Source organism: Dipodomys ordii, unplaced genomic scaffold (assembly GCF_000151885.1).
Source record: "Dipodomys ordii isolate 6190 unplaced genomic scaffold, Dord_2.0 Scaffold28, whole genome shotgun sequence".
Classification (NCBI taxonomy): Eukaryota; Metazoa; Chordata; class Mammalia; order Rodentia; family Heteromyidae; genus Dipodomys; species Dipodomys ordii.
In genome coordinates this window covers 8646757-8672022 of record NW_012267244.1, presented here as the reverse complement: position 1 = coordinate 8672022, position 25266 = coordinate 8646757, and the positions used below count along the sequence as shown (strand labels likewise).

General features: G+C 34.1%; 1 protein-coding gene across 2 annotated transcripts in view; it reads right to left on the bottom strand.

Moving 5' to 3' along the window:
* Ssbp2 (single-stranded DNA binding protein 2) overlaps positions 1-25266 on the bottom strand; it is a 247274-nt gene that overhangs the window by 72901 nt on the left and 149107 nt on the right. The window contains exon 5 of one of the 2 annotated variants that reach the window (XM_013015936.1): positions 13562-13651. The exons of the other annotated variant lie outside the window; for it this stretch is intronic. Within the exon in view, the coding sequence (XP_012871390.1) occupies positions 13562-13651 (90 nt within the window). The remainder of the gene's footprint in view (positions 1-13561; positions 13652-25266) is intronic. 2 annotated transcript variants of the gene reach the window in all.

Below are 25266 nucleotides of genomic sequence, written 5' to 3'. Positions count from 1 at the left end.
CAGACCCGGTTTCCTTGATGGTATTTTGGCAAGGCTAATCCTACACAGCACAGTGTTAAAAGCAGAATACATACTTTGATATGGATTCAATCTAAATATCAAAATTGGTCCCGTACATTACAGCCTTTTCAAGAGATGAGACTATTTCTCATTATATTATCATATAATCATTGGGGATAGGTATACCGCAGACTTCTGGGTTGTAAATAGGGACTAGTCTAAAACACTGTAAATGTTTAAATAACATCTATAAAATTAACCATTTTATATTTGTATATTTATATGTATGTGTTAATAAATATATGGGATATATTTATTATTTTTAAGTCAATCTGTATTTCAAAATATGCAAAGACATACACTGTTTTGGCTTCTTTGAGATGGGTAGTTAAGGTCTTCTACAATGCACCCTTCTTGTTCCCCTGCTGGTACCCTGATGTTAGAAAATTTTCTGAGTAAACAGTAATCCTTTCAAATGCCCAACAGGTTAAAACATTTATTAAAGACATTGGCCTATAGCTTGGTCTTCTAATATAACTGGCTAATTAAAAACAAAATCATAGTAACACATTCGTTTGGTGATATGGTTATAAAGAAGTCCATATTTAAAGTTACTTAGTTCACATGTGAACTATATGGGTATTTTTCTAAAGAATAGATCTTCAAATAAATTATTGTTGCATCAAAAAGTTTGTTTGATATTAAAGCTTTCTACATCACTTTACACAGCTGAACATTCTCCTCCTTGAACACTTTATTCGGTTTGAAGCTTACCATGCCACTTGATTCATTTCCTATTTCATTTGTTCTTCCTTCCTTTCTTTTCTTTTCTTTCTTTCCTTTCTACCTTTCTTTCCTTTTCTTTTCTTTTCTTTCTTCTTTTTTTTTTTTTTTTGTTGGTTGTGGGGACTACACTCTGAGCCTGGTGCTGTCCCTCAGCTCAAGGCTAGCTCCCTACCAATTGAGCCACAGCGCCACTTCCTGCTTTTTCTGCTTATGTGGTTGGTACTAAGGAATTGAACCCAGGGCTTCATGCATATGAGGCAAGCACTCTACCACTGAGCCAACTTCCCAGCCCGTGTTATTCTTTCTTAGTTCTTTGATGCTACTTTTCCATCTCCTTGACTTCTTAATGTTGAACTCCCTGGAATTTCTCATTATATAGTTTCTTTTCTCCAATTACACCCACTACCTGGGTATTGGCATCTAGGCTCATAGCTTTAAATATAATCCCTATGCTAATGACTCATAAAATTACATTCCAGCCAGTCTCAACCAAAAATATCCATGCTCTGGTATCTTATTCTTTACTCAATATCACTGGTATGATTAATAGCCATCATATCCTTAGCACATTCATGATTAAAATTCTGAACTTTCTTCTCATACATTTTCTTGAAGTTTTACCTCTATGAATAAAATGTCAACTCTTTTTTTTCCAGCTGAAAACATGCCAAATATCTCTGCAGTCATCCTTGACTTGTCTTTTTAATCTCTCCAACAAAATTCCAGACTGTCACCAAAATCTGTTTGCTGTAACTTCAATATATGTAGAGAATCCAGTCACTTTTTCTCTGCTGCTACCTTGGTAGCATTATTCTCTTCTAGGACTATGTAATGAAATCCAACCTGGTCTTGTTTCTACATTTTCCTTATACAGATTAATCTCAACATATAGTCAACAGGATTCTGTTAAAAGCCCACACAGAGAGAGTAAAAATTGAAGCATGTATAAGAACCTACAATGTTCTACTCAGTAAGGCTTTCTGTAACCTACAACTTCATATCTATTCACCCCAGTTCACAAACAATTTTAACTATCCAGATCTCCTTGTTCTTTGAAAAAGAAAAAAAAGGTCATGCTTTGAACCCATGGCTTGTTTGTTTCTCTGCTTACAACAGTATTTTCCTATTTATCAAAAGATTTGTTTCCTTATTTCCTTCAAATCTTTACTGAAACGACATCTTTTTTAATGAGTCCTTTTCTGACCACCCTAAACAAAACTTTTGGAATGGTGTTTATTTAACTTTACTTTTTATTTTCTTCCAGAGCCCTTATTACTAATAGATCATATATTTTAAAATAATTGTTAATTTTATTTACTGTTTGTTTCCCTTACAGACTTTTATGTTCTATAAGGATATGGATTTTTTGTTGTTGTTGGATGAGTAGGAGGAAACTATTTTTTAAGAGATGTACAAGATGTTATGTGGAAAATGAACTTTACAACTTTGGCAAGGGAAGTGGGAGATGGGAAGGAATGGGAAGGGAAACAAAGGAGGAGGCAACAATGCTTGATAAGAAATGCACTCATTACCTTGCCCATGTAATTGTAACCCCTCTGTACAGTATTTTCACAATAAAAAAACAAAACAAACAAAATCATTGGCAGTCTCAGTGTTTCTCCAGTTACAGCTTGTACGACTCATCTGTTAAACATAAAATAAACAAGAACAATTAAACATGTAGATTTCTAATACCAGACTACCCATCTTCAAGAATTCTGATAGATTAAGGGCTCAGTAACAATCAGGATTCTTAAATTAGAGGTCCATCAAATACATGGAGAGGAGCACAGCCCTGTGGGTCACTCATTAACTTTCTCTCACCAATATCCATATACATCAGGAGAGGGCCAAATATGGCCTGCTTTTGTAAATAAATGTTTTCTGGAACATAACGATGCTTGCTAATTTACATAGTATTTGTGGCTGGTTTTATGCCATAATAAAAGAACCGAGTGACTTTGATAAAAGACCATGTGGTTCACAAGGTCTAAAATATTTACTCTCTGGCCCTATTTACTTTCTAGCCCTTTATAGGGAAAGAATACAAAGCCCTTGACACAGAATATAAACTAATTATCCTTGAACATCCCCTACTGGTATATTACTTAAAACAAAAAAGAACCAGGTACCCATGGCTCATGTCTATAACCCTAGCAATTTAGGAGGCTAAGATCTGAGGTTCAAAGCCAGCCCAAGCAATAAAGTCCTTGAGACTCTTAGCTCCAATTAACTACCCAAAAGCCAGAAGTGGAACTGTGGCTCAAGTGGCTGAGTGTCAGCCTTGAGTGAAAAACTATGGGACAATACTTAGACCCTGAATTCAAGCCTAGTACACAAACACACACACACACACACACACACACACACATACACACACACACACACACACACACACACACACATTTGTCAGCCTTGAGTGAAAAACTATGGGACAAAACTTAGACCCTGAATTCAAGCCTAGTACACACACACACACACACACACACACACACACACACACACACACACCAAAACAACAACAAAAAAACAACTACCAAATGACAGAAGAGGCCAAAGGCTTTCTAAGACAAACTTCATTTAATATTATCCACCAAATATATTAAATATATTTAGTTAAATATATTTAGCAACTGTTCATTTTTAATTCCCAAAGAATGACCTTTTATCACTTTACATTATGGATGGTAGGAAGGAAGAAAGGAAGGAAGGAAAAAAAGAAGGGAGGTCATTTTTGTTCTGTAACCAACATTAACTAAAAATTTAAATTATGCTATAAATAGCCTTGACATACTTGTAATTTGCTCTATATAAATTTTTTATCAAGAGACTTTAACAAAAACAGAAGCAATCTGGAAAATATTTTCAATAATATGATAATTCCCAAAACAAAACTACAGTTTCAAATTATGTGAAAAATAGTAAACTCAACATATTTGATTTTCATACACATTTATTAATTCAAACTAAAAATCTTTGAAATCTTTAGCTTGCAGAAGTAGCATGAAAGTGAAAGAAAAACCAAACACTAGTCTCAAATGGTCAATCTAACTTTGTCTCCAGTATTTGGTTTAACAAACAAGTCAAAACTTAAAAAAAAAAAACACATGGATTTCTAAGACAAAAATATTTCATTCTGTTCTAAGTAAAAGAACCACATACAGATTCCCAACACTTGATACTTTTTCATTGGCTCTCTGCTCATCTAGTCAGTGCTGAAGGGTCTTTGGTTGTCTGAACTGCAATTTTTAAAAAAGCTTATTTAGTTACTCAAGCTGAGAAGTTTTAATTTGTTCTAATAGTTGAGGCCAGAAAAACTATTACCACAGCTGCAGGATAGCATTATCAAAGCTAGCAGCTGTCAGACACCTTTATATATTTTCCAGTTGCTTTTATCTTTATAATAAGGAAAGACTTCTCCATTTTCAACATTTAGAATCTTCTTTAAAAAGATTCAAAAGAAAATAAACCCAATTTTTAACTGCTTGAACTTTGATAAATAAGCAGTCTTTCCTACTATCTAAGTCTGGTCCATTTGTTTCTCAGAAATATTATGACTAATATCTGGTTTTAGAAACTATAGATAAGTAGATAGAGCTAAATGTTTTAATAAGTTCATTCTAGTTGAGATTTTTCAGAGCTCTCCTCACTCAAACTAAGAAATGTTATAATAATCCTTTGTTTCACAATACAAGATCTACAACTTATTGAGAATGGAAAGCAAGTTTCTCTGGTTTTAGAATATTTCTAAAGACTAATTTCTCAGGAATAAAAGTAAAGAAAAATCATGGGTGCTAAGCGAAATGAACCTCCAAAATAGGGACACAAGAGGTTTTATCTTTGTCTCTGTTCTTCTTAATGTACTTATAATGTACTATCTGATTTTTTTTGTTTCTTTGTATGTTCTTCCCCCATGGTACCACCCCTGTTGTCACTGTATTTGATTCTGGTGTCATTTATCTTGCATACGCATTATTCTAATTTGGGGAGGGGAAGGAAAATAACAAAATCCTGAAATAAGGATACAGGATGACCCATTGTAACAATGAGATCTACAAGACAGTATGTTGAAAATGAACTTTACACCTTTGCAGGGGCAGGGGAGAACAGGGGCAAGGGAGGATTTAGGGAGATGGGGAGGAAAGGGATGTAGGGGAAATATAAAGGAGGGTGTAACAATGCTCAATTGGAACTGGACTCATTACCTTGCTCGTGTAACTGTAATCCCTCTGTATAGTATCTTTACAATAAAAATATATATTAAAAATAATAATCTAATAAAAATAAAATCAGAAAAAAATGATGGGGAGAGAAGACAAACCAAATTTAATAGAAGAAAGGAAGTAGGAAGATATTCAGACTACATAACTACCTGCATAAATATTAGAGTAACACAGACGTTTCTGATAATATTATTGCTAGATTCTGAGAACCTGAACAGGAACAACATACCAGGTGAATATGGATCTTAGGGCATCTTCAAAGTGTAGTACTTATTCCCAGAGAAAAAAACAAATATATTATTTGTTTTAAAGATACATTTAACAATAGATTATTTTTCTTTTTCAGTTTCAAGTGTTAAATAATTTTTCTCATATTTGATGCATTTGAATCCTTTTCTTCTAAAAATATCAAGAGTATTGTGTTACTTTGAGCTTCGTATTTTTTTCATGTCGGTTTATAAATGCCATCAATACTGAGCCTTACTAGTAATTAATAATCCCATGGAGAAAATGGGAAAATTCTTACTATTTTTTTCTCTATGCATGATTGCTCTGTCAAAGCATTAAGTCAGTTTGCTATAGTGACGTCTTGCTAAAAATAGAACCTGTGGAAATAAATCTTGAACAAATGGAGAGATCTTCAAACTACCACTAGATGGCAAAACAGGTTTACCATGGCTACTAGACCTGAAAACAAAATGTGACTTACAAACCTGCTGCAACGTATTTTTTAATGCATCAGTGTTTTGATCAATTTATGTTATAAAATATGGATGGCCACTTTGGTTTGAAACTAAAGTACTTGGTATACTTGATCTTCAGCATGAATTTATAATCTTATCATGTCAAAGCTTTCATTTACAACCGGAATCAATATATTATTAATTTCAACAGTTTTACTCACAAAAACTGATTTAGTGGTTACAATATAGCAAATGTATCATGATAAAATATCAGACAAATGATAAAAATGAACAAGTCTATACATTTTTATACACTCAAATTGAATATTTACAAATGTTTATGTCCCTCACTACAGATTCAGGTATTATCAATATTAGTACTTACTAAGATATTTCATTGAGTTTTATATAAAAGATATACACGTGCTTAGTTAATAGAGTCACAAATAGATTATAGCTTCTTATAAAGGTGTTTTGTGGTAAAGAGAAGAGGAAAAAATAAAGCATTTCAGTCCTCCTCAGAAATAAGAAATGTCCTAATGTTCTGTAAATTATAATAAGCTCACAAGAAAAACTTTGCTACTTATCCATAAAATTAATAGAATCAAAGCTAACAGAGTTAATAGTCTAAAATTTTAAAGCACAAAAGAATTAGTACTTCCATTGTTTCATGTAGAGCATTTTACTAAATTATTTTGATCATTTCCTACATTGTTTTGATCACTACAAATGAATGCTATGAGAATGAATAAAGAACAGGCTGGTGCTATTAATAAATAATTTAAATTTCTTAGTACACTCTGAAACTTTTGAATAGAGCTAAGCAAGATTATAGACTCAGTTCTGTGTGCCACTCATGTGTATTACAATACTTATGCCATAATACGATGTTGTATTTATTCTGCAAGAAACTGCCAAACTATTCTATGGCTACTTCTATGGTAATCCTCATGAGTCTGAGCAGCTAGACTTCCCATTTTCAAAAAAAGCTGCTCTGAATGCACTCATCAGTTTCCTGATAGATGTCACTTTGGGGAGTTATAGGAGTTCTTATGCAAATCATTCTTCTGGTAAAAAAGACCTGAAATACATATATGCTTTAAATGCCTTGATTTCACTAATCCAGCATCTCCTTTTGCATATGTAAAAAGATCTACTGATGTTATTTAATTGTTCTTTCACTCAGCAACTGAAGCCACCAAAGTTGGAGTGGGAACAATGTCATGAAAAGAAAAGATACTCCATTGCAACAATGAGATGTACAAGTTGTTATGTCGAAAAACGAACTTTATAACTTTGGTGGGCGGAGGGGGAGGATCGGATGGGGGGAGGGGGGAGTTTGGGAAGGGATGGGAAGGGGAAACAAAGAGGAGGCAACAATGATTGATAAGAAATGTATTCGTTATCTTGCCCATGTAATTGTGACTCCTCTGTACAGTATTCTCACAATAAAAAAAAAAAGAAAGACAGACAGCCTTCCAGAATGGACAATCTGGAGTATTTATTAAATTTAGAGTTAAAGTTCATTGCAATGATGAAATTAAAAGTTTAGAATCTGTGATAATGTCACTTGGTAATATTGTGTCTGCACTTACAATGGAAAAGGGGACTTGTTTTGTAATGCAAATAGGAATAAAGGAAGCTTATTTAAACTGTTTCAATGTACTTTTTTACAGTAGAATCACCAAGTGAGTACAATTCAAAACTATTCTAGGTGGTACCTGAATTGCTAATCATAAATTCTTCTTCCTTCATTTAATTCTACTATGCTTAATCTGTTTATAGTCTAGTCCTATTCCAATGATCCTCAAATACACTTTTCATCTCTTCACTAGGAAGATAAATATAAAACTAAAATATTCTCTTAGAAGGTGAGGGTAATGTGGAGGAACTACCTTTTAGAATTGCATAGTAAAATAAAAAAAGGAGGATAGAAAAAGTGTTTGATACTCCCTTTGAATTAAGCATTACCTGATATTGTAGTCTCTGGCTTCTAAGAGAGCCTTAGTCTCTCTTCTAGCCAGTCTTCTGCACTTGATATTTTCTATTTGCTTTCAATCTCCATTGTCTTGCACTGACTTTAGGCACTGACTGCACTTGATCTTGAGTGCTCACACTCTCCATATTTAGATCATTCTTAGAGGACAGTATCTCTTTGAAACTGGTTAGAAATTATGTGAATTATGATTATTTGCTATTTCTATTCATGAAAGTCAGCTTCTCTTCATTAACCACATGCATGGGACCAGAATTATGCTGATATATGATTCAATCATTGTAAAAGAAACAGTGTTAATATTTAGGAAACGAGCTATCTCATAACTATATATACTAAAATATAGTAATAACACGTTTTGTTCTTAAGAGTCTTTTTTTTTCAACATTTCAAAGAGGTCTTTCTAGAGAGACAGACATTTAAGTGGTAAATAGGTGGAAAGGGTCCATGGGATTGGCTGAGATAATCCACCTGAATAAATGGTAAAGACTTGTGAATCAAACTTTACTTATTTAAATTTTCCTCAACTTTATGGCTTACTTCATATTGACAACAACACTACAATTATCCAGAGATTCAAAATAGGAATTGCAGAACAAACTTCTAACTGTCTTCTATACTTAATTTGATTAATCATCTAAGGATCATCAAGCATAACTAACAACTATTTTTTCCCCTTTGTCATCCTATAGCTCCAGTATTGAATATGTTCAAAAAGTTGCTTCCTTGGGCTAATATAATCGCTAATCTTCTGAAACCCTGTACCTAAAGTCTGTAATAACTTGTTTCTTGTTCATTTTTAAATGTTATTATTTTTGTAGTATTTATAGTATATCCTCTGGTCTTTCCATTCTGTACTTTCTCCCTGAGCAATTAGTCTGTCTATATAGATTCAGGGGCCCTTAATATAATGATGATCCTGTATTTTTTTTTCTGTCCTAGGCTTCAAACCTATAGGTCCATCAGTTTAATGAACATCTCTACTTGTTAGTGTTGCAGGAATGTCATCTGCCCAACACAAACCTATTTCCCATGCTGCAGTTATTTCCTCAGAAAAGAATATCTCTATTTGGTTCGATTAGGACAAGAAGCCAGGATATGACTTTTAATTCTTTCATTCACACCTTTGGACTTTATTTTTGTGTCTAAAATCTACTGATACCTTTCCATATCCACTATCACCATTTTAGTAAGAATCATCATGAAGTTGCACCTGTTATTAATGTACTAGCCTGCTAAATAGTATCCCTATGTTCAGACTTGTTCTTCTGAGATTCTAAGACTAGCTGGAGTTAATTTCTTTTCTAATAATGCAAATATGAACATGTCCTTCTCCTGTTTGAAATCCTTCAACAGTCTTTTCCTGCGTGGAGGACCAATTTCAAGCTCTTTACTAACCTACAGGGTCCCTTATAGTCCCTTTCAAGTCATTACCGGTTATTTTCTCTTTAGCTAATTATACTTCACTTTTTCCTGATATAACTGGGTTTCTTTCTCCTTTCCCCTTTAGATTTTGGAATCTTTTTCTCTCTTCCCAGAACATTCTCCCTTTGTCCAATTTGCTTAACTCTTATCTCATCTTTAGACAGTAATTTTAGTTCACGTAGTATTTCCACAATACATTCCTGCCTATGCTTCTCCCAAGATTGGGTTTGGTGGTCTGATTTTCTAAGAACAAATCTCCCTATTTAATTTAGCCATTACCACATTTTCTATACTCTAGCAACTTATTTTTCTCATTTGCCATATTATAGGCTTGAAAAATTTTTTATTATCAAGGTAATGTACAGAGGGGTTACAGTTACATAAGTAAGATAGACAGTGCATTTCTTGTAGAACTTGTGTTATGCCATCCTCCTTATACCCTCCCCCAAGTGGTACAGATCATTTCCAACACATTGTCTTGTGAGTATCGCTGTTGCATTGGGTCTTCGTTTGTCCTTTTGTCCCACCATTTTGTTCTCCTTCCCTTCTCTGAATTAGATATATACAATACTCAAGGTACCAAAGTCAAGTACAGAGACAACAGGCTAAACCATGGGGGGGGGGACACAAAAGAAAAAAGAAATCACATAGTACATTAAAAACAACAATAACAAAAAAAAACCCTCTTGTGTCCATGTCTTAGAGTTCATTTTACTCAGCATCATCATGTACATATAGTCAGATGTACATCATTTTACATAGTCATTGGGCTATTAAATTTCTTGTCTAACTTGTTACCCTCTCCCTTATTTTTCTCCCTCTTTCCCTCTCCCCTATCCCCTCTCAAGTTGTACAGATCATTTTTCAACATATTGCCTTGTTGCCTGTTGCACAGATTCCCCCTTTGTCCTTTGTCTCACCATTTTGTTGTTTCTCTTCCCTTCCCTAGTTCAGATATATGTATGTGTGTATATATATATATATATATATATATATATACATATATACATATAATACCCAGAGTACCAAAATCAAATGCAGTGAGAACAGGTGAAAAATCATAGGGGGAAAAACACAAAAGAAGAAAGAAATCACACAGTACATTGAGAGCAACAACAAAGAAAAAAACTCTTGTGTCCATGACTTGGAGTTCATTTCACTTAGCATCATCTTAGTCATATGTACATAACTTTTGAGCTATTCTATGTATCTATCAAGATTATCCTAGATATATGGGGATGGGAAGGTGGCTTAGTGGTAGAGAGCTTGCCTTGCATGCATGAGGCCCTGGGTTGGATTCCTCAGCATCACATAAGCAAGAAGAAAAATGCCAGAAGTGGCGTTGTGGCTCAAGTGGTAGAGCGCTAGCTTTTAGCTGAAGAGCTGAGAGATAGTGTCCAGGCCCAGAGTTCAGGCCTCACAACTGGACCCCCCCAAAAAAGGGAGAAGATTATCCTAGATATATACTAATTATTACAAATAAGGGAGACCATGGGACCTATTTTTATTTGGGTCTGGCTTACTTCACTTAATATGATTTTTTCCAAGTCCTGCCATTTCTTTACAAGTGAGGCAGTGTCATTATTTCTGATGGAAGCACAGAATTCCATTATATATATCACATTTTCTTGATCCATTCATCTACTGAGGGACATCTAAGTTGACTCCATCTTAGCTATGGTGAATAATGTTGCGATAAACATAGTTGTACTGGTAGCTTTGGTGTGGCCTTGTTTGTGGTCATTTGGGTAGATGCCCAGAAGTGGAATTGCTAGGTCATAGGTAAGCTCTTATGTGTAGTCCTTTGAGGAACCTCGATACTGCTTTTCAGAATGATTGAACAAGTTTACACTCCCAACGGTGTAGCCTTTTGGCCACATCCTCTCCAGCATCTGTTGTTATTAGCTTTCTTGATTATAGCCATTCTAACTAGGATGAGGTGGAATCTCAATGTTGCTTTGATTTGTATTTCTTTTATGGCCAGAGATCTTGAGCATTACTTCATTTGTCTATTGATCCTCCATGCTTCCCGAATAAAGGCATTTTAAGACCCTTCTAAACAAACTCAAGTATATCTTTCCCATTTTATGTCCAGGAACTCTTGCCTACTACTTTTCCTACCCTTGCTTTCTCTGTGTTACTCTGAATATCTCAGCATAAGTTGTTTTGATGTGGCCACATTTTCACTTAAAGTGCTCCCACAGTCTGGAATACCATTGCTTTGCTTCGATTGTATCCCCCGCACCCTACCCCCACAACCCCTACACGTTTTTCTAATATGCAAACTCTCTTTTCTCCAACTCATGTAGACTTAATGATTCTTTCTTCTTGATCATCACATAGCTTTTTATTGTTAGCTTTTTAGCAAAGACACTGAGCTTCATAAAGACATAAATTACAGACACTACAGTATCCGATATCTAGTGGTACTCAAATATGTATTACATTGGAATAATTCTAGTTAACTCTGTTTCAACTACACTTAACAAGTCTTGGATAAAGAATGTAGGCAAATAGAGAATGGTTCTTTCTATCAAGTGAAAATGCATGGATTCATATATCTTGGGATAGCCCTAGCATGAAAGAATTTGCCATCCTCTTTAATCAGCCTTCTTTTATAACAGTATCACTTAAAGATATTCTAGTAGCACTTAAATAGATAAAACTCTTCTGATTCATTCCCAATCCAAGCCATCTTTGGCAAGAGAAGAGCATGAAGAAAAAAATGAAATAAAATGAGCTGGAAATATTTCATGAATAACAATCAAGTTGAAAAGGTAAATTCAATGGCATAAATCCAGACTGCCTTGATTCAATTCCCAATCCTGTCACTTTCTGATTTTGTGCAAATCGTTTATCTATCAATGCTTTGGTTACTCTATCCACACAGGGGGAAATATTATAATATGTAATACTTCACACTTAGGGTTACTGTGGAGATTAAAAGTTTATGTAAAACATTGAGAACAAAACATAGCACACAGAACATAACAAGTAAGGGTTAGCTAATATTGTTATGTTAATTGGTGGTTGTTTAATTACTAAGTTATAATCTGTTCTTAGATTTTCAGGAAGGGCCTCCTAGGCAGAATGTATGCCTTGATGAATACTCTGAAATATTCTAGACTACCTGGGTAATAACATAGAGCAGCTAAGTAAATAAGAATGTTTTAAAAGACCAAAGTTGGTACCAGGTCTAATTAAAGCCTTTTAACTGAATTCAACTTTGTAAGATTAGTTACAATTTTATTTCTCCATTTTCACATTTTAAGTACAATATAATGATGGTATGGGTGGACTAACAAATTATCACAACTTTGAAATATAAAAGCTGAAGGGAAAAATTAGCTTATAAGTACCTAACTTATTAATAATATAGCATATTATATTAATGCCTATAAAATGCCTCCCAACTCTATTCTTAATTCCTAAATTCTTAATTTTCATAAAATTCTTAATTTCTCTGAGTAAAAATACATTTTCTTTAGCCTGGGACTGGTGGCTCACATCTGTAATCCTAGCTACTCAGAGGACTGAGATCTGAGACTGTGGCTTGAGGTCAGCCTGGGCAGTAAAGTCAGTGAGACTCTTATTTCCAATAAAACTACTCCAAAAAAGCTGGAAGTGGCACTGTGGATCAAGTGATAGAATACTAGCCTTGAGCAAAAAAAGCTAAGGGACGACACCAAGGCTCTAAGTTCAAGTACCAGCACCAGCAAAAAATAAAATAAAATAAATAAATACATTTCTTATCAAGTATAAAAATAAATTTCAGAATCTGTTGGTTTGAGTTAGAATACTATCAGATTTAATATGTGGATTCTGACAAATTAACAATTATTGTAATTTAAATTACAATTCTAAATTAGCATTGCTAAAACAACATTATTAAGATCCTAAGAAACTAAAAATATATTTGAAAATCAGATCTTTAAATGTTATGTAATGGTATGAATAAAAATTCAGCTTAAAAGCCACAGGGATAATTCTCAAAAGTACTTTGAGATAGCCTATAATGACTTAGCTGTTTATTGAAAGTACAGCCAATTCTTGGTTACTTTTGGTCTGTAGAGATATGGATAGCTTGGAGAGTTAAAAAAACAACAACAATAAAAACATCAACAAAAAATTAAAAATCTACATCTCTTCCTAGAATGTTATTTTTAGCTTCTCCCACAAAGTATTTACCACAGTTAACTTAGTGGACTAATTTGCATTCAACTTCTTCACTATCTTAATTGAACAATGAGATGGCTTAATTAATCAACAACAAATAAAACAGAAAGGAAGGGCAGTAAAGTAGATAACAGTCTGAACAATCAAGAGTTGGCTGCATAGTATTATAACTATATTGAAAATTAAAACAGCCTCATCCTCTTTCATTATCTTTAAATAAAATCAAACAGGAGTTCCTATGCCTTAACATTCCTAGTCAAGTCTCTGAGTACCTGAAAGAACCCTGGTGGTACAGGACCTACTGGCATGCCATCTCCTGGGGGAATGTTTCCTAGCACTGGACTGGGAGCTGCTGCAGCACTCTGCAAAGAATAAAGGAGAAACAAACCTAGATCATTACAGAGAAGGCACAAAACCAAAAACTAATGATAATAGAGTGTAAGAAGGGCTGTTTTTTCATTCTTGGGAACAAATGCCAACACTTTTTTCCAGTCTAGAAGTAAAGTAAGGCATAACAGTTGGGTGGTGAATGACTAAGTTTAGTTGGTTATAACAGGCTTCTTTAAATTTAGTGAAGTCAAGGAACTTTAAAAGATAATATATTTAAATAATACATTAAATGCCATTAGTAATAGGACAAAAGTTTAAGTAAGTGACTTATTTTAGGGCTGGGAAGGTGGTTCAGTGGTAGAGCGCTTGCCTTGCATGCATGAGGCCCTGGGTTCAATTCCTCAGCACCACATAAGCAGGAAAAAAAAAAGCCGAAAGTGGTGCCGTGGCTCAAGTGGTAGAGTGCTAGCCTTGAGCTGAAGAGCTGAGGGACAGCGTCCAGGCCCAGAGTTCAGGCCCCACGACTGGACCCCCCCCAAAAAAAGTGACTTATTTTAAGGCATAGTATCTGAAATGGTAACCTCATTAACAAATAGGTGAATATGCAGGTAAAAAGTTTAAAGATGGTGGTCATAGAAAAAAAAACTCATTTATTTTTTAGGTTACATTTTTTTAATGTCATAAACAAGTACAGTAATTTCTGAGTATAAATGGCAAGAAAGTCTGCCATAACTAGTAGTCCAAAAAAACCTGTATGGGGGTAAGGATGAAAATTTAAATAGGACACTGAAGAAAGAAATTAAATGTGGAGCGATTTGTCTCATAAAATCAGATTAAAAAATTCAAAGTCCACATACCTTACAAACTGTTTCATGAAGTCTTGTTATTTCATGAAATATGAATATGAAAAACTGTGGAGTAGCCTCTTTGTAATTATAAATTTAATTCTAACACACAACACTTATATATACAATTGTTCTACAAAGGTAAGATTTCTTCTCTCAACCTGGTTGCACATATTACAAATACAAAAAAACAGTCCAGAAGGGACCAGATGGGAATGTAAATTACTATAGCCATTATGGAAAAAATATGTAAACCCTTCAAAAAATTTTAAAAAGAATGACTGTACAATTCAACAATCTCTACTGGGTCTATGTATTCAAAGTAAAAGAAATTAGTATGTAGAGACATCTACCCCACCATTTTTTATTGAGGTACTATCCACAATAGTGAGATGTGTAGTCAACCTTTGTTAATAGATAAATGAATTAAAATTGTTCCACATATACTCAATGGAATATTGCTCAGATATAAAAAGATGAAAGTCTGTTATCTATGACAACATGGATGAGCCTGTAAACCAAATTAAAGTAAAATAAGCCAGGCAGAAACAAACGAGTACCATTTGACTCAAGTATAGAATCTAAAAAAGTTGATCTCACAGAACTTGAGAGTAAAAGGAAAAGCAGAAAGTAAAAGATGGAAAAAAGGTTGGTCCACAAGGACAGCAGCACAGAGACGGAAAGAATAAGTTTGAGTGTTATATTAACCGTAGAGTAACTACTGCTGACAAGAATGTGTTTTGTCTGTTTCCACCTCCTCTCCTCTTCTTCTAACCCTTTCCCGTTGAGCCTACCCCACCACGTTAGAGTATCAGCTTCCTGGTGTTTTATTTTGCTGAAATTTGATTTTGGCTTTCTAAGGAATTACACTATCTGAGATATGCCTTGAATCTACTGTATTTCAGTTAATACATTTGTATACACTTGCATATCACCCATATTACTTAGGAGTTTGTAAGTTAAATTTAGCTCATATACATAAGGGAAAACCTGCATTCTTTGTCTCTCTGAGCCAAACTTAACATAAATTTTTCCAAGTCTTTCCAATTCTTTACAAAAGATACAATGTCATTCTTTCTAATGGATGTGTAAAATTCCATTGTGTACACATTTTCTGGATCCATTCATCCACTGAGGATCATCTGAGCTGGGTCTATAACCGGGTTCTAGTGAAAAATGCCATCATAAACATGGTTGTGCTAGTTTATGGTATGCTGGTTTGTAATCTTTTGAATAAATCCAGAGATAGAATTGCTGAATCATAGTGTAGTTCTATATTTAATTTTTTTGAGGAACCTCCACATTGCTTTCCAGAGTGGTTGAACAGTTTATATTCCCATCAAGTGTATTAGGGTTCCCTTCTGACCACAATCTCACCAGTATCTGTTAATGTATATCCTAAAAAGTTAAGTAGAGTGAGGGAAAGGGTGGATAGGGGAGAAATGGATGTGAATGCTGAAAGGGATGACACAGATCAAGATATATTGTATTCAGAACCTGCTTATTTAAATGGCAACTGCTTTACACAACTATCTAAAGGTAATAAAAATAAAAACGAATGTATTTTGTATAATACCAAAAGATGATTTTGAATGTTTTACCAATAAAGGACCAGAAATATGCCCCAAGACAAACCAGTTGTAATATAATAGCTCTTGTATGAAAGAAAACCAAAATAAGTCCTATATTTAGCATACCTGCTGCACTGTCCTCACTGTATATTCACCCTGTACTAATATTCCACTAAAAGACGTAAAATCCCAGTTTATCACAGTACGTATTTCCTAGTATACAAATTGACAAAGGATGTATCCTCTAGTATTTGGCACTTGTTAGCAATTAAGGCTAATGATTTTAGCATTTTCTGAGAAAGCCTAGAAATGTTGCTTAGATGTAAATGCCAAAATTTTAACTTCATATAAGGTGTATATTTTAAACGGAAAACAGTATTTCTTACATATTAAGGATAAGTTAGTCTTATAGCAGATAAAATTTAACATATAAAGACAGTAGCAAAGAAGTAAGTAAAACTCTCAGTTAAATACTGTGATAAGTGCTATATTATAGTGTTTCATTCCAATCTATATTAGCCAATATTCTAGTAAGTGGAGACAGAAAATGATAAAAATGAAGAAATAATAAAGTGTATTTATTCATAATCCAAAAATAAAAAGAGCAGGGAAGATAATTCACAGTAAAGAAGATAAGAGTTACAATTTTGAACCAAAAACAAGCAAATGGAAGAGGTAACGGTGGCTACTGGTTTAAATGTGCCTTTTACACTGTTGTTTAGGGTCCTCATCCAACATTTGAAAATGGACTACATTTTTACAGTTTACATTTATTCTCTCACATGGAAAGATAATTCTGGAATGATTCCACCTTTTTAATATTTTGGGCATAATAATACAGTTGCCTTGAAAGTCCGGAGTTTGATAGCTAGATGATTTCTAAAATATGGCATGATGAATTAGTTATCTGGTGTGACAGTAATTTTTAGCCATTGCTCTAAAGTGAAGTGAACAAAATCCTGGCAATTATCCACCACACAGTATGTAGCCCACATAGTTATGGCCCAAACTTTACTTTGGAGATTAATTAACAACGGATTATCCCTCCCCTTCTTGTATTAGGTGGACTCAGCTTAGATCACCAATTGGTACTCAAAGTGGTATAGGTGTAGATTAGAATCTATTTGGTACACCATACTGATCATTAATAAATGCTGTTCTTATGGCCAGCATAAAGGTACACTTCCTGGTGCTTCTACATTAGCAAATGGTACATGACTCAAACTGCCTAACTTAATAATTTATACACAGTAACTAAATGACTAGTACATGCAATGAAACCAAAAACTAAGCAAGAATTAAGCTTTTAGGATTAAGGTTTTATATAAAAAGAAAAGTTCCATTCTTCTGTTTAATTGGTGGAATTTCATAGACTTGTTTCTAATTTATTTCCAACACACAAGACAAATGTATTTATGATATAAGGATCCACAGAAAGTTGTTGTTGGACCAAACTCATAAAGTATGTATTTTTCTGTGGTGTGGTAACCAAATGACAACAGAAAAGCAAGCAGTTTAATTATATTAAGAACTACTACAAAGCATTAGTTTCACTGGGTTTACATGAACTCTCATTAGTGTACCATGGAAAATCCTTTATTATGCAATATTCATAATTATTTAGGGTTGACTTTTATTTTACTGTCTTTTGAAACAATAGCTACAAACAAGGCATTAAGATATTTCTTGTAACAAAATGGAATGTGTAAGATCTTCAGTGCTAATGCAAATATCATTTAAAAATGTTTTGTCTACTCTACTGCATTACTTTGTGTGCTTTTTTGTTTGTTTCTGCTTGTACCCTGTTCTGGGGCTTAAACTTTGAGCCTATGTGCTGTTTCTGAGTTTTTTTGCTTCATGTTAGCACTCTACCACTTGGGCTCCACTTCTGGCTTCTTTAGTGCTTAATTGGATATAAGAATCTCATGGGCTTTCTTGCCCAGGCTGGTTTTGAACCACACACCTCAGATCTTAGCCTCCTGAGCATATAGCATTATAGGCATGATTTATTGGCTCCCAGCTACTGTATGCTTTTAGTATGTTAGTACAGTCCAACATGCATTTTTGGAATTCTTTGTTTTGTCATATATATTAGAAAAATTGAAGTTTTAAAGGAATAGGCATAAAATAAAACTTTGTATAAAAAACGAATTATCACATATTTCTGACAAGACATAATTAGTTAACATTTATCAAGATTCCATACATTTAATAATTAGGAGTTTGATTTACTAAAAATGTTAGAGAAATTGTTGCTTAATTATACAGGAGAGACTAAAGGAAGAAATCTATTTGGTACAAAAATATCATAATGAAAGCTTTTACTTTGTATAACTAATGTAAAAACAAAGTAAAATAAAAAATAAAAAATGAAATGTGTATTTGATGGAGTACGAAAACTATTCTTTAGTATGTAGAAAAATCATGAAGTAATACAGTCTAAAATAATGGTTAGATTATGAGAAGTTCCTAAAGGAGTTAAATGGAGGGGTGAGAAGAAAGAAGTTGGAAATGGGACTATTGATTTTTATTATTAAGACATCTGTACTATTTTTTAAGCTGGTAAGATTTCACAATGTGTTGCCTCAAAAATGCAGGTATTAGCCGGGCGCTGGTGGCTCACGTCTGTAATCCTAGCTACTCAGGAGGCTGAGATCTGAGGATCGTGGTTCAAAGCCAGCCCACTCAGGAAAATGCCTGAGACTCTTATCTCCAATTAACCACCAGAAAACCGGAAGTGGCGCTGTGGCTCAAGTGGTAGAGTGCTAGCCCTGAGTTGAAAAGCTGAGGGGCAGCACCAAGGCCCAGAGTTCAAGCCCCACGACTGACCAAAAAAAAAAAAAAATGCAGGTGTTAATAAAAGAACTAGTGCCGTGGGCTGGGAAGGTGGCTCAAGTGGTAGAGCACTAGGCTTGAGCTGAAGAGATGAGGGACAGCGTCAAGGCTCAAGAGTTCACCCCCCCCAAAAAAAAGAGCTAGTGCTCTTAAGAGATGATTGGTCCTCTATTGTGAACAGGGCTATGTATTCTTATAAAATTGATTTGATAGAAGGAGTTTAGTCTCTTTGCTGTTGTGTCTTCTCCACATGAGGACACTGAAAGATAATCCTCAGCCTTGATCTCACTCTTTCCAGCATCTGGGAAGAGTTAAAAATGTTCTGCTCTTTACAAATTATCCAGTGTTAGGTATCTGCTATAGCAATACAAATCCCATAGCTACATATGTGTGTATATGTGCACATATATACATGTGTATATGTAATGTGTATATACATATATGTATATGTAATATGTATACACATAAGTAATATACATACACATGTGTATTTCTGAGAAACATTAAAAATTGGAAGTGATTCTGGGCAGCTTGTTATGATAATTATGATGCAAAACATACTTAAAATTTTTGAGTTGTGGTTGAAGATATTGTTTAGGTATCTTTCTATGCTGAGTGCTGTAGAAACAATTTTCAAAGAAATGAAGAAAATAGGAAAATCAGGAACAGAATAGGAACAATTTCCTATTCACAAAGAACAGAAGATAATGCTGTTGCCTTTTCATCCTTAATTTATATTGCTTGGAGATTTATTGGGGGAGGAGGGGGACATAATGTGAGTAGACATATGTTATCTTTTATTAAACCAGGCTTATATGTTTGAGATAAACTATGCTTGATCATCATGGGTGATCTTTTTAATAGATATTGAATCATATTTGTTGATATATGTAGGATATTTACATCTATGTTCTACTTTGATATTTTATCTATATTTTAATTCTAAAATATTATTTGCTGCTTTGTATTTGTCAAATTTAAATATCAGGATTAATTTGCCTTTTCAACATGAATTGGCATCAAACTGTTTTTTTAAATGTTCTGAAGAAGTTCATACAATATGGTCTACTCATATGGTGGAAATTCAATGATTTAATCATTGAAAGTTAAAATATGCAGTAACAAAACTGAATACACAAAGACAATTTTTGGAAAAAAATTATGGTCAGTATTCTTTTTATATTCTCTACATCTATTTTCTTCATTTAAGGTTTTCAGAACACTTCATTTCATTGCAATATTTAATCTTACCCATTTCCATTTTCACAGACTTAGAAAAAAAGGCTGAAGCTGTGACACACACATCTTAAGAGACCCCAAAATATATGTTTCTGTAATTCCTGGTAAAAGGACTATAGCCAGGCAGATGGCATCCCATCTATATGTGCTTCCTACTCTCCTTGATCTCATGAAGTATCAAATTCTTAGTATAGAAACAGAGATGAGATATATGCTATTTCTAGGTCTTGGTTTTAAGAGTTTCTCTATAATGACAATGAATAGGATAAGGAAGAAATCAGGAGAATAATTTCACTTACAATTGCCTTTAAAGGAAATTATTAGGTATAACCACAGAGGTAGAAGACCTCTATAATGGAAATCAATGGCAAGAAAAAAAATATTTTTTTGTCGGTCGTGGGGAAATCAATAAAATTTTAAATAAAATAGAAAAATATTAGAGACTCAAATTTTAAAAATTTTACTAATTCTAGATGTAAAATGATATGGTGTGTTTTATCCAAAGTTCAGATGGAATAAATTCATTATTCTGTAAAAAAATTGACAAAAGAAATCTAAGAAGACATGAAAAGGTAGAAAAGACTTCTCGTGCTTATGGATTTACACAATTTTCATCATGAAAATAGCTATACTACTGAGAGTAATCTATAGATTTCATGTAATTCTCATCAAAGTCCCAATGTCATTCTTTGTAGAGAGAGAAAAAAATCAACTTTAAAATTCTTAGCTGGGGGCTGATGCCTATAATCCTAGCTACTCAGGAGGCTGAGATCTGAGGATCAAGCTCCACAGTCACCCCAGGCAGAAAAGTCCATGTGACTTTATCTCCAATTAACCAACAAAAAGCCAGAAGTGAAGCCACAGCTCAAGTGGTAGAGCACTAGCCTTGAATAAAGTATCTCACAGATAGTTCCCAGACCCTGAGTTCAAACCCTACCAAAACAAAAAACAAAACAAAAAAGATCATATGGAAGCATAAAGACCCCAAACAGCAAAAGTAAATCTTAAACAAAAAATGAAGAAACTAACAGTAATAATGGAGGTATCACATATCGAACTTCAAATTATACTACAGAGTAATAGTAACAAAAATCAGCATGGTACTGGGACTGCATCATTATCTTTGCCATGAATTGATAGAAGTTTACTTTTTCTGTTTTATTAATATAGTTACTTTTAATACATAAAGTATTTCTAATCTTCTGAATTTCAAATTTATTATTCTTTCAAACTTGTTAAATTAGTAACTAACACTTTTTTCTTTTTATTACAATGCAGTATACATACACAATAAAGTTTTTTAAAGAACAAAATTAGTCATCTCCCGGAAAATGACTGTAACTGAAAATCATCACATCATATAAAATAAGCCAGATATAGAAAGGCGAGTATCACATGAAAGTAGAAGAGCAACTATTTGGGAAGAGAAAAGGGATCAGTATGATCTCTGTGATCAGATATGATCACAGCATACCATAAACATGTATGAAAATGTCACCATGAAACCCATTAAAATATATAAAACAAAAACGTGAATTCTGGTAGCTCGCACTTATAATCCTAGCTACAAGAAAGGCTGAAATCAGAAGGATCACAGTTTAAAGTCATCCTGGGAAGAATAATCCAAGAGATTATCTCTTCAATTAACCAGCAAAACACTGAGCTGGAGGCATGGCTCAGTGGTAGAGTACCAGATGTGAACAAAAAGACCAAGCAAGTGTGATGACCTGAGTTAAAATGTTTCAGAAAAAAAAAAGTGTATCCACACAAACACACAAAAGCACATAGATGGGTGTACACACACACACACACACACACACACACACACACACACACACACACACACACACACCAGAAACAAAAAGAACCCAGTTCAATAAAATAAGATAGGAAACATTTTTTTTAGTTTGTACACTATGACATTACATTTTTTTCTACTTTAGAAAGTGGTTGTAAACAACCTGGACATCACATTATTCTGTGGTGTTTGTTTACACACTAGTTTGTCTTTAGCATCACATAGTTAATTGCCTTAGGTCACCCTGCTCATTCACTCAGTTTGGAAAACTAGCATTTATGACCACTGTGCTGCTTTTTTTTTTTTTAATCTTTGTGTTGCTTTGGAGTTTTTTTGGTCAGTCTTTAAATCGGAAACATATTTTACATGTTGCTTTCACAAAATGCTAAATATCCACATTTAACCCTGTAGGCTTCCAAAAGAACAAGAGACCCAGAAACAGCACTGAGAACAAAATCAAATAAACAAGAACAAAACATCAGTGAAGAAGTAACCCATGAAAACATATAAAGTGCCATAGTGTTGGTGATCTAAACATCGTAGCTGCTATTTGTAAGACATCAGACAAAACCCGAGGGAGAGGGTAGGGCTTTAATTAGGTGGCAATATCTACAATTACTTTCTCATATAAAAGTAGAGGAAGCATGACAGACACCAGAAGAAGCTGTTCTTAGTAAAATAAAAATACCTATGTATAGGAGAAATGCAAAAGGACCCTGAAAAACAGCAATGATTTCATTTAAAGGAGAAAAGTAGTTCAGGAGGCAGCCTCTGAGTGAGTTGTTAATTTTCTGAGCTGCAGCTGCTGCATTGTATAGAAATCAGGCTCCTTGCATGCTGTAGTTTAATAGCAAAAGGCAGATTATATTTGTGGCAAGAAACACAAGGGATTCGCTTTTAAACACACACACACACACACACACACACACACACAACAAAACAACTTCTGGGTGATATATCTACCTACATACCAGTATCCCATTATGCCGGGGTTGTTCTAAGATGTTCATAATCATCCGACTCACACAAAATTTAAACTTACTCAGCAAACAAATACCTGTACCTCTAATAATGATTTCATTTTGAAAAATATTTTTCAAAGGACACCTACGTATTAAGGAATTCTATAGCTCCTTAGAGTTTATTGTACTTGACCTGGCGTACAGTATGTATTTGCTAATTTTATTATTTTTATTTAATTACCTGTCCTGGTTAAATAAGCAAATAAAAATAAGTCTCAGGTTTATCAAAGTATACTTTTGTGGTTCTTTGGTCCTATTTTGTGGTTCTTTGGTCACTTATTTAAGTGACTTTGAATCATGCTTTATGTGAATGAATTTTTTCCTTTCCAGAGCTAACAGTGGAAATGCTCAGAAAGGGGGAGAATAACAGATATAGCATCTCTTCTTCAGGAACACTTGCCAGCCAGCCTCTTAACTGCCTTCTTGTCATCTACAAAGGACTGGTCCCTGAACTGTTAATGAAAGTAACAGCAATTCTATCTAGACTCTAACTAGGCTAGTTTGTAGGAGAAAATATAAACACAATTGCATAGTTTGGGACTTGGCATTCTGTCAAAATGGCTGATATTTCTATTTTACCTTACACTCTGAGTCAAAGTGAATAGAATTCAGTCTAGTTCTTTTATCAAAAGATGGTCAACTTCTTATTTCAATTTACTTGATCCTCTGCCTCAATTTGTACCAACTAATATCCAAACATCTCACAGACCAGAGCTAATATGGCATGAGAGTTCTTTCCTTATGGTAATTCAATGAAATAAGTTTGAGATTAGACTTCCATCTCCACAGCTTAGTCTTCACCAACTACATAAGGCATTCCTTGATGTTGGTAGTTCACCTACCTAGATCTCTACCTATTATTTCTTGTGTTGGCTGCCCTGGTACATAGATCTTTTCCTGCCTGTAGGGAATTTCCAATACTCTTATAATATCCTAATGATGACACTTGCACATGTCTTCCTATGGCCTACTACCAGCTATAAGTTCCTCAAGGCAGCCCTACTTTCTCCAACTTAACTCTCTTTCAATTGCTTACTCTGTCAGCTTGCAAGGGACCCTCCACAGAATCCCAGGCAGCACCCCAGCACTTCTATTTAACAAGTTCTTTTAAATATCTTTGTTACATAGCACACTACCATCATAGATGGCGTAACTTAAATTTTTGTGTCAGTGTTGTATCTTTCTCATAGAAAGTTAATCATTATATACTTATCTTTTAAAAGTATCATACCTCAATAAAAAGTTTATGTAAATGTCTCAGTTGGGTGTGGTGGCACACACCTGTAATTCTAGCACTCTAAAAGCTGGGTAGGAAAGTTAGATATTCAAGGCCAGCCTGACATACATATCTTATCTCAAAAAACAAGAAATAAAACAATTTATTTCCCCCTTTTAAAATATTTTAATGCACAAATATTAAAATCATAGGAAGAAATTTAAAGTGAACAACTGCTATTTTTTTCTCTTAACATTATCATGAATCTGAAATATGATCAACTAATAAATAGAGAAAAGTTCTTAAATTATACCTAGAACTAATAATTAAATATGCTTAAATAAAAATTTCAATAGGTTTTAATATATAAATTAAAAATTATTTTACTATATCACAATATTTATGATGAGTTGCATCAATGAATAATGTTTACAGCTTCATTTAATTCAACTTATTTAGAGCATTCCATATTCCATGAAAGTTGTTATTACAGATAAAGAATAGAATGTGAAAATAGCAGGAACAGAAATATTATCACTTAACTTTAAGATGGTTTAAATCCTAATATTTATAGTAACTATAAAAATTTAATCATACTAAAATGTGAAATCCAGCTAAAAACTGGTTTCCCTATTAAAACAGAGCAGAGGTTTAAAAAAAACACCCTGCTAGTGATGTGCCTTCAAAAACAAAAGCAAACTCTTGTAGGACAGAGCTTGAGGCATACTTAGCAAAAAGAATCCACTTTTTATTTTTTTGGGTGTGGGGGGTCCGGTCATGCGGCCTGAACTCTGGGCCTGGGCGCTGTCCCTCAGCTCTTCAGCTCAAGGCTAGCGCTCTACCACTTGAGCCACAACGCCACTTCCGGCTTTTTTCTTTTTCCTTATGTGGTGCTGAGGAATTGAACCCAGGGCCTCATGCATACAAGGCAAGTGTTCTACCACTGAGCCACCTTCTCAGCCCTAGAATCCACTGTTTTAAAAAAATAGTCTCTACTAATATGCCCTATAGGAGTCACTGATGTTCAGACATGAAATTTGATGAGTTGAGTGCCAGAAGCTCATGCCAGTAGCCTTAAGTACACACACACACACACACACACACACACACACACACACACA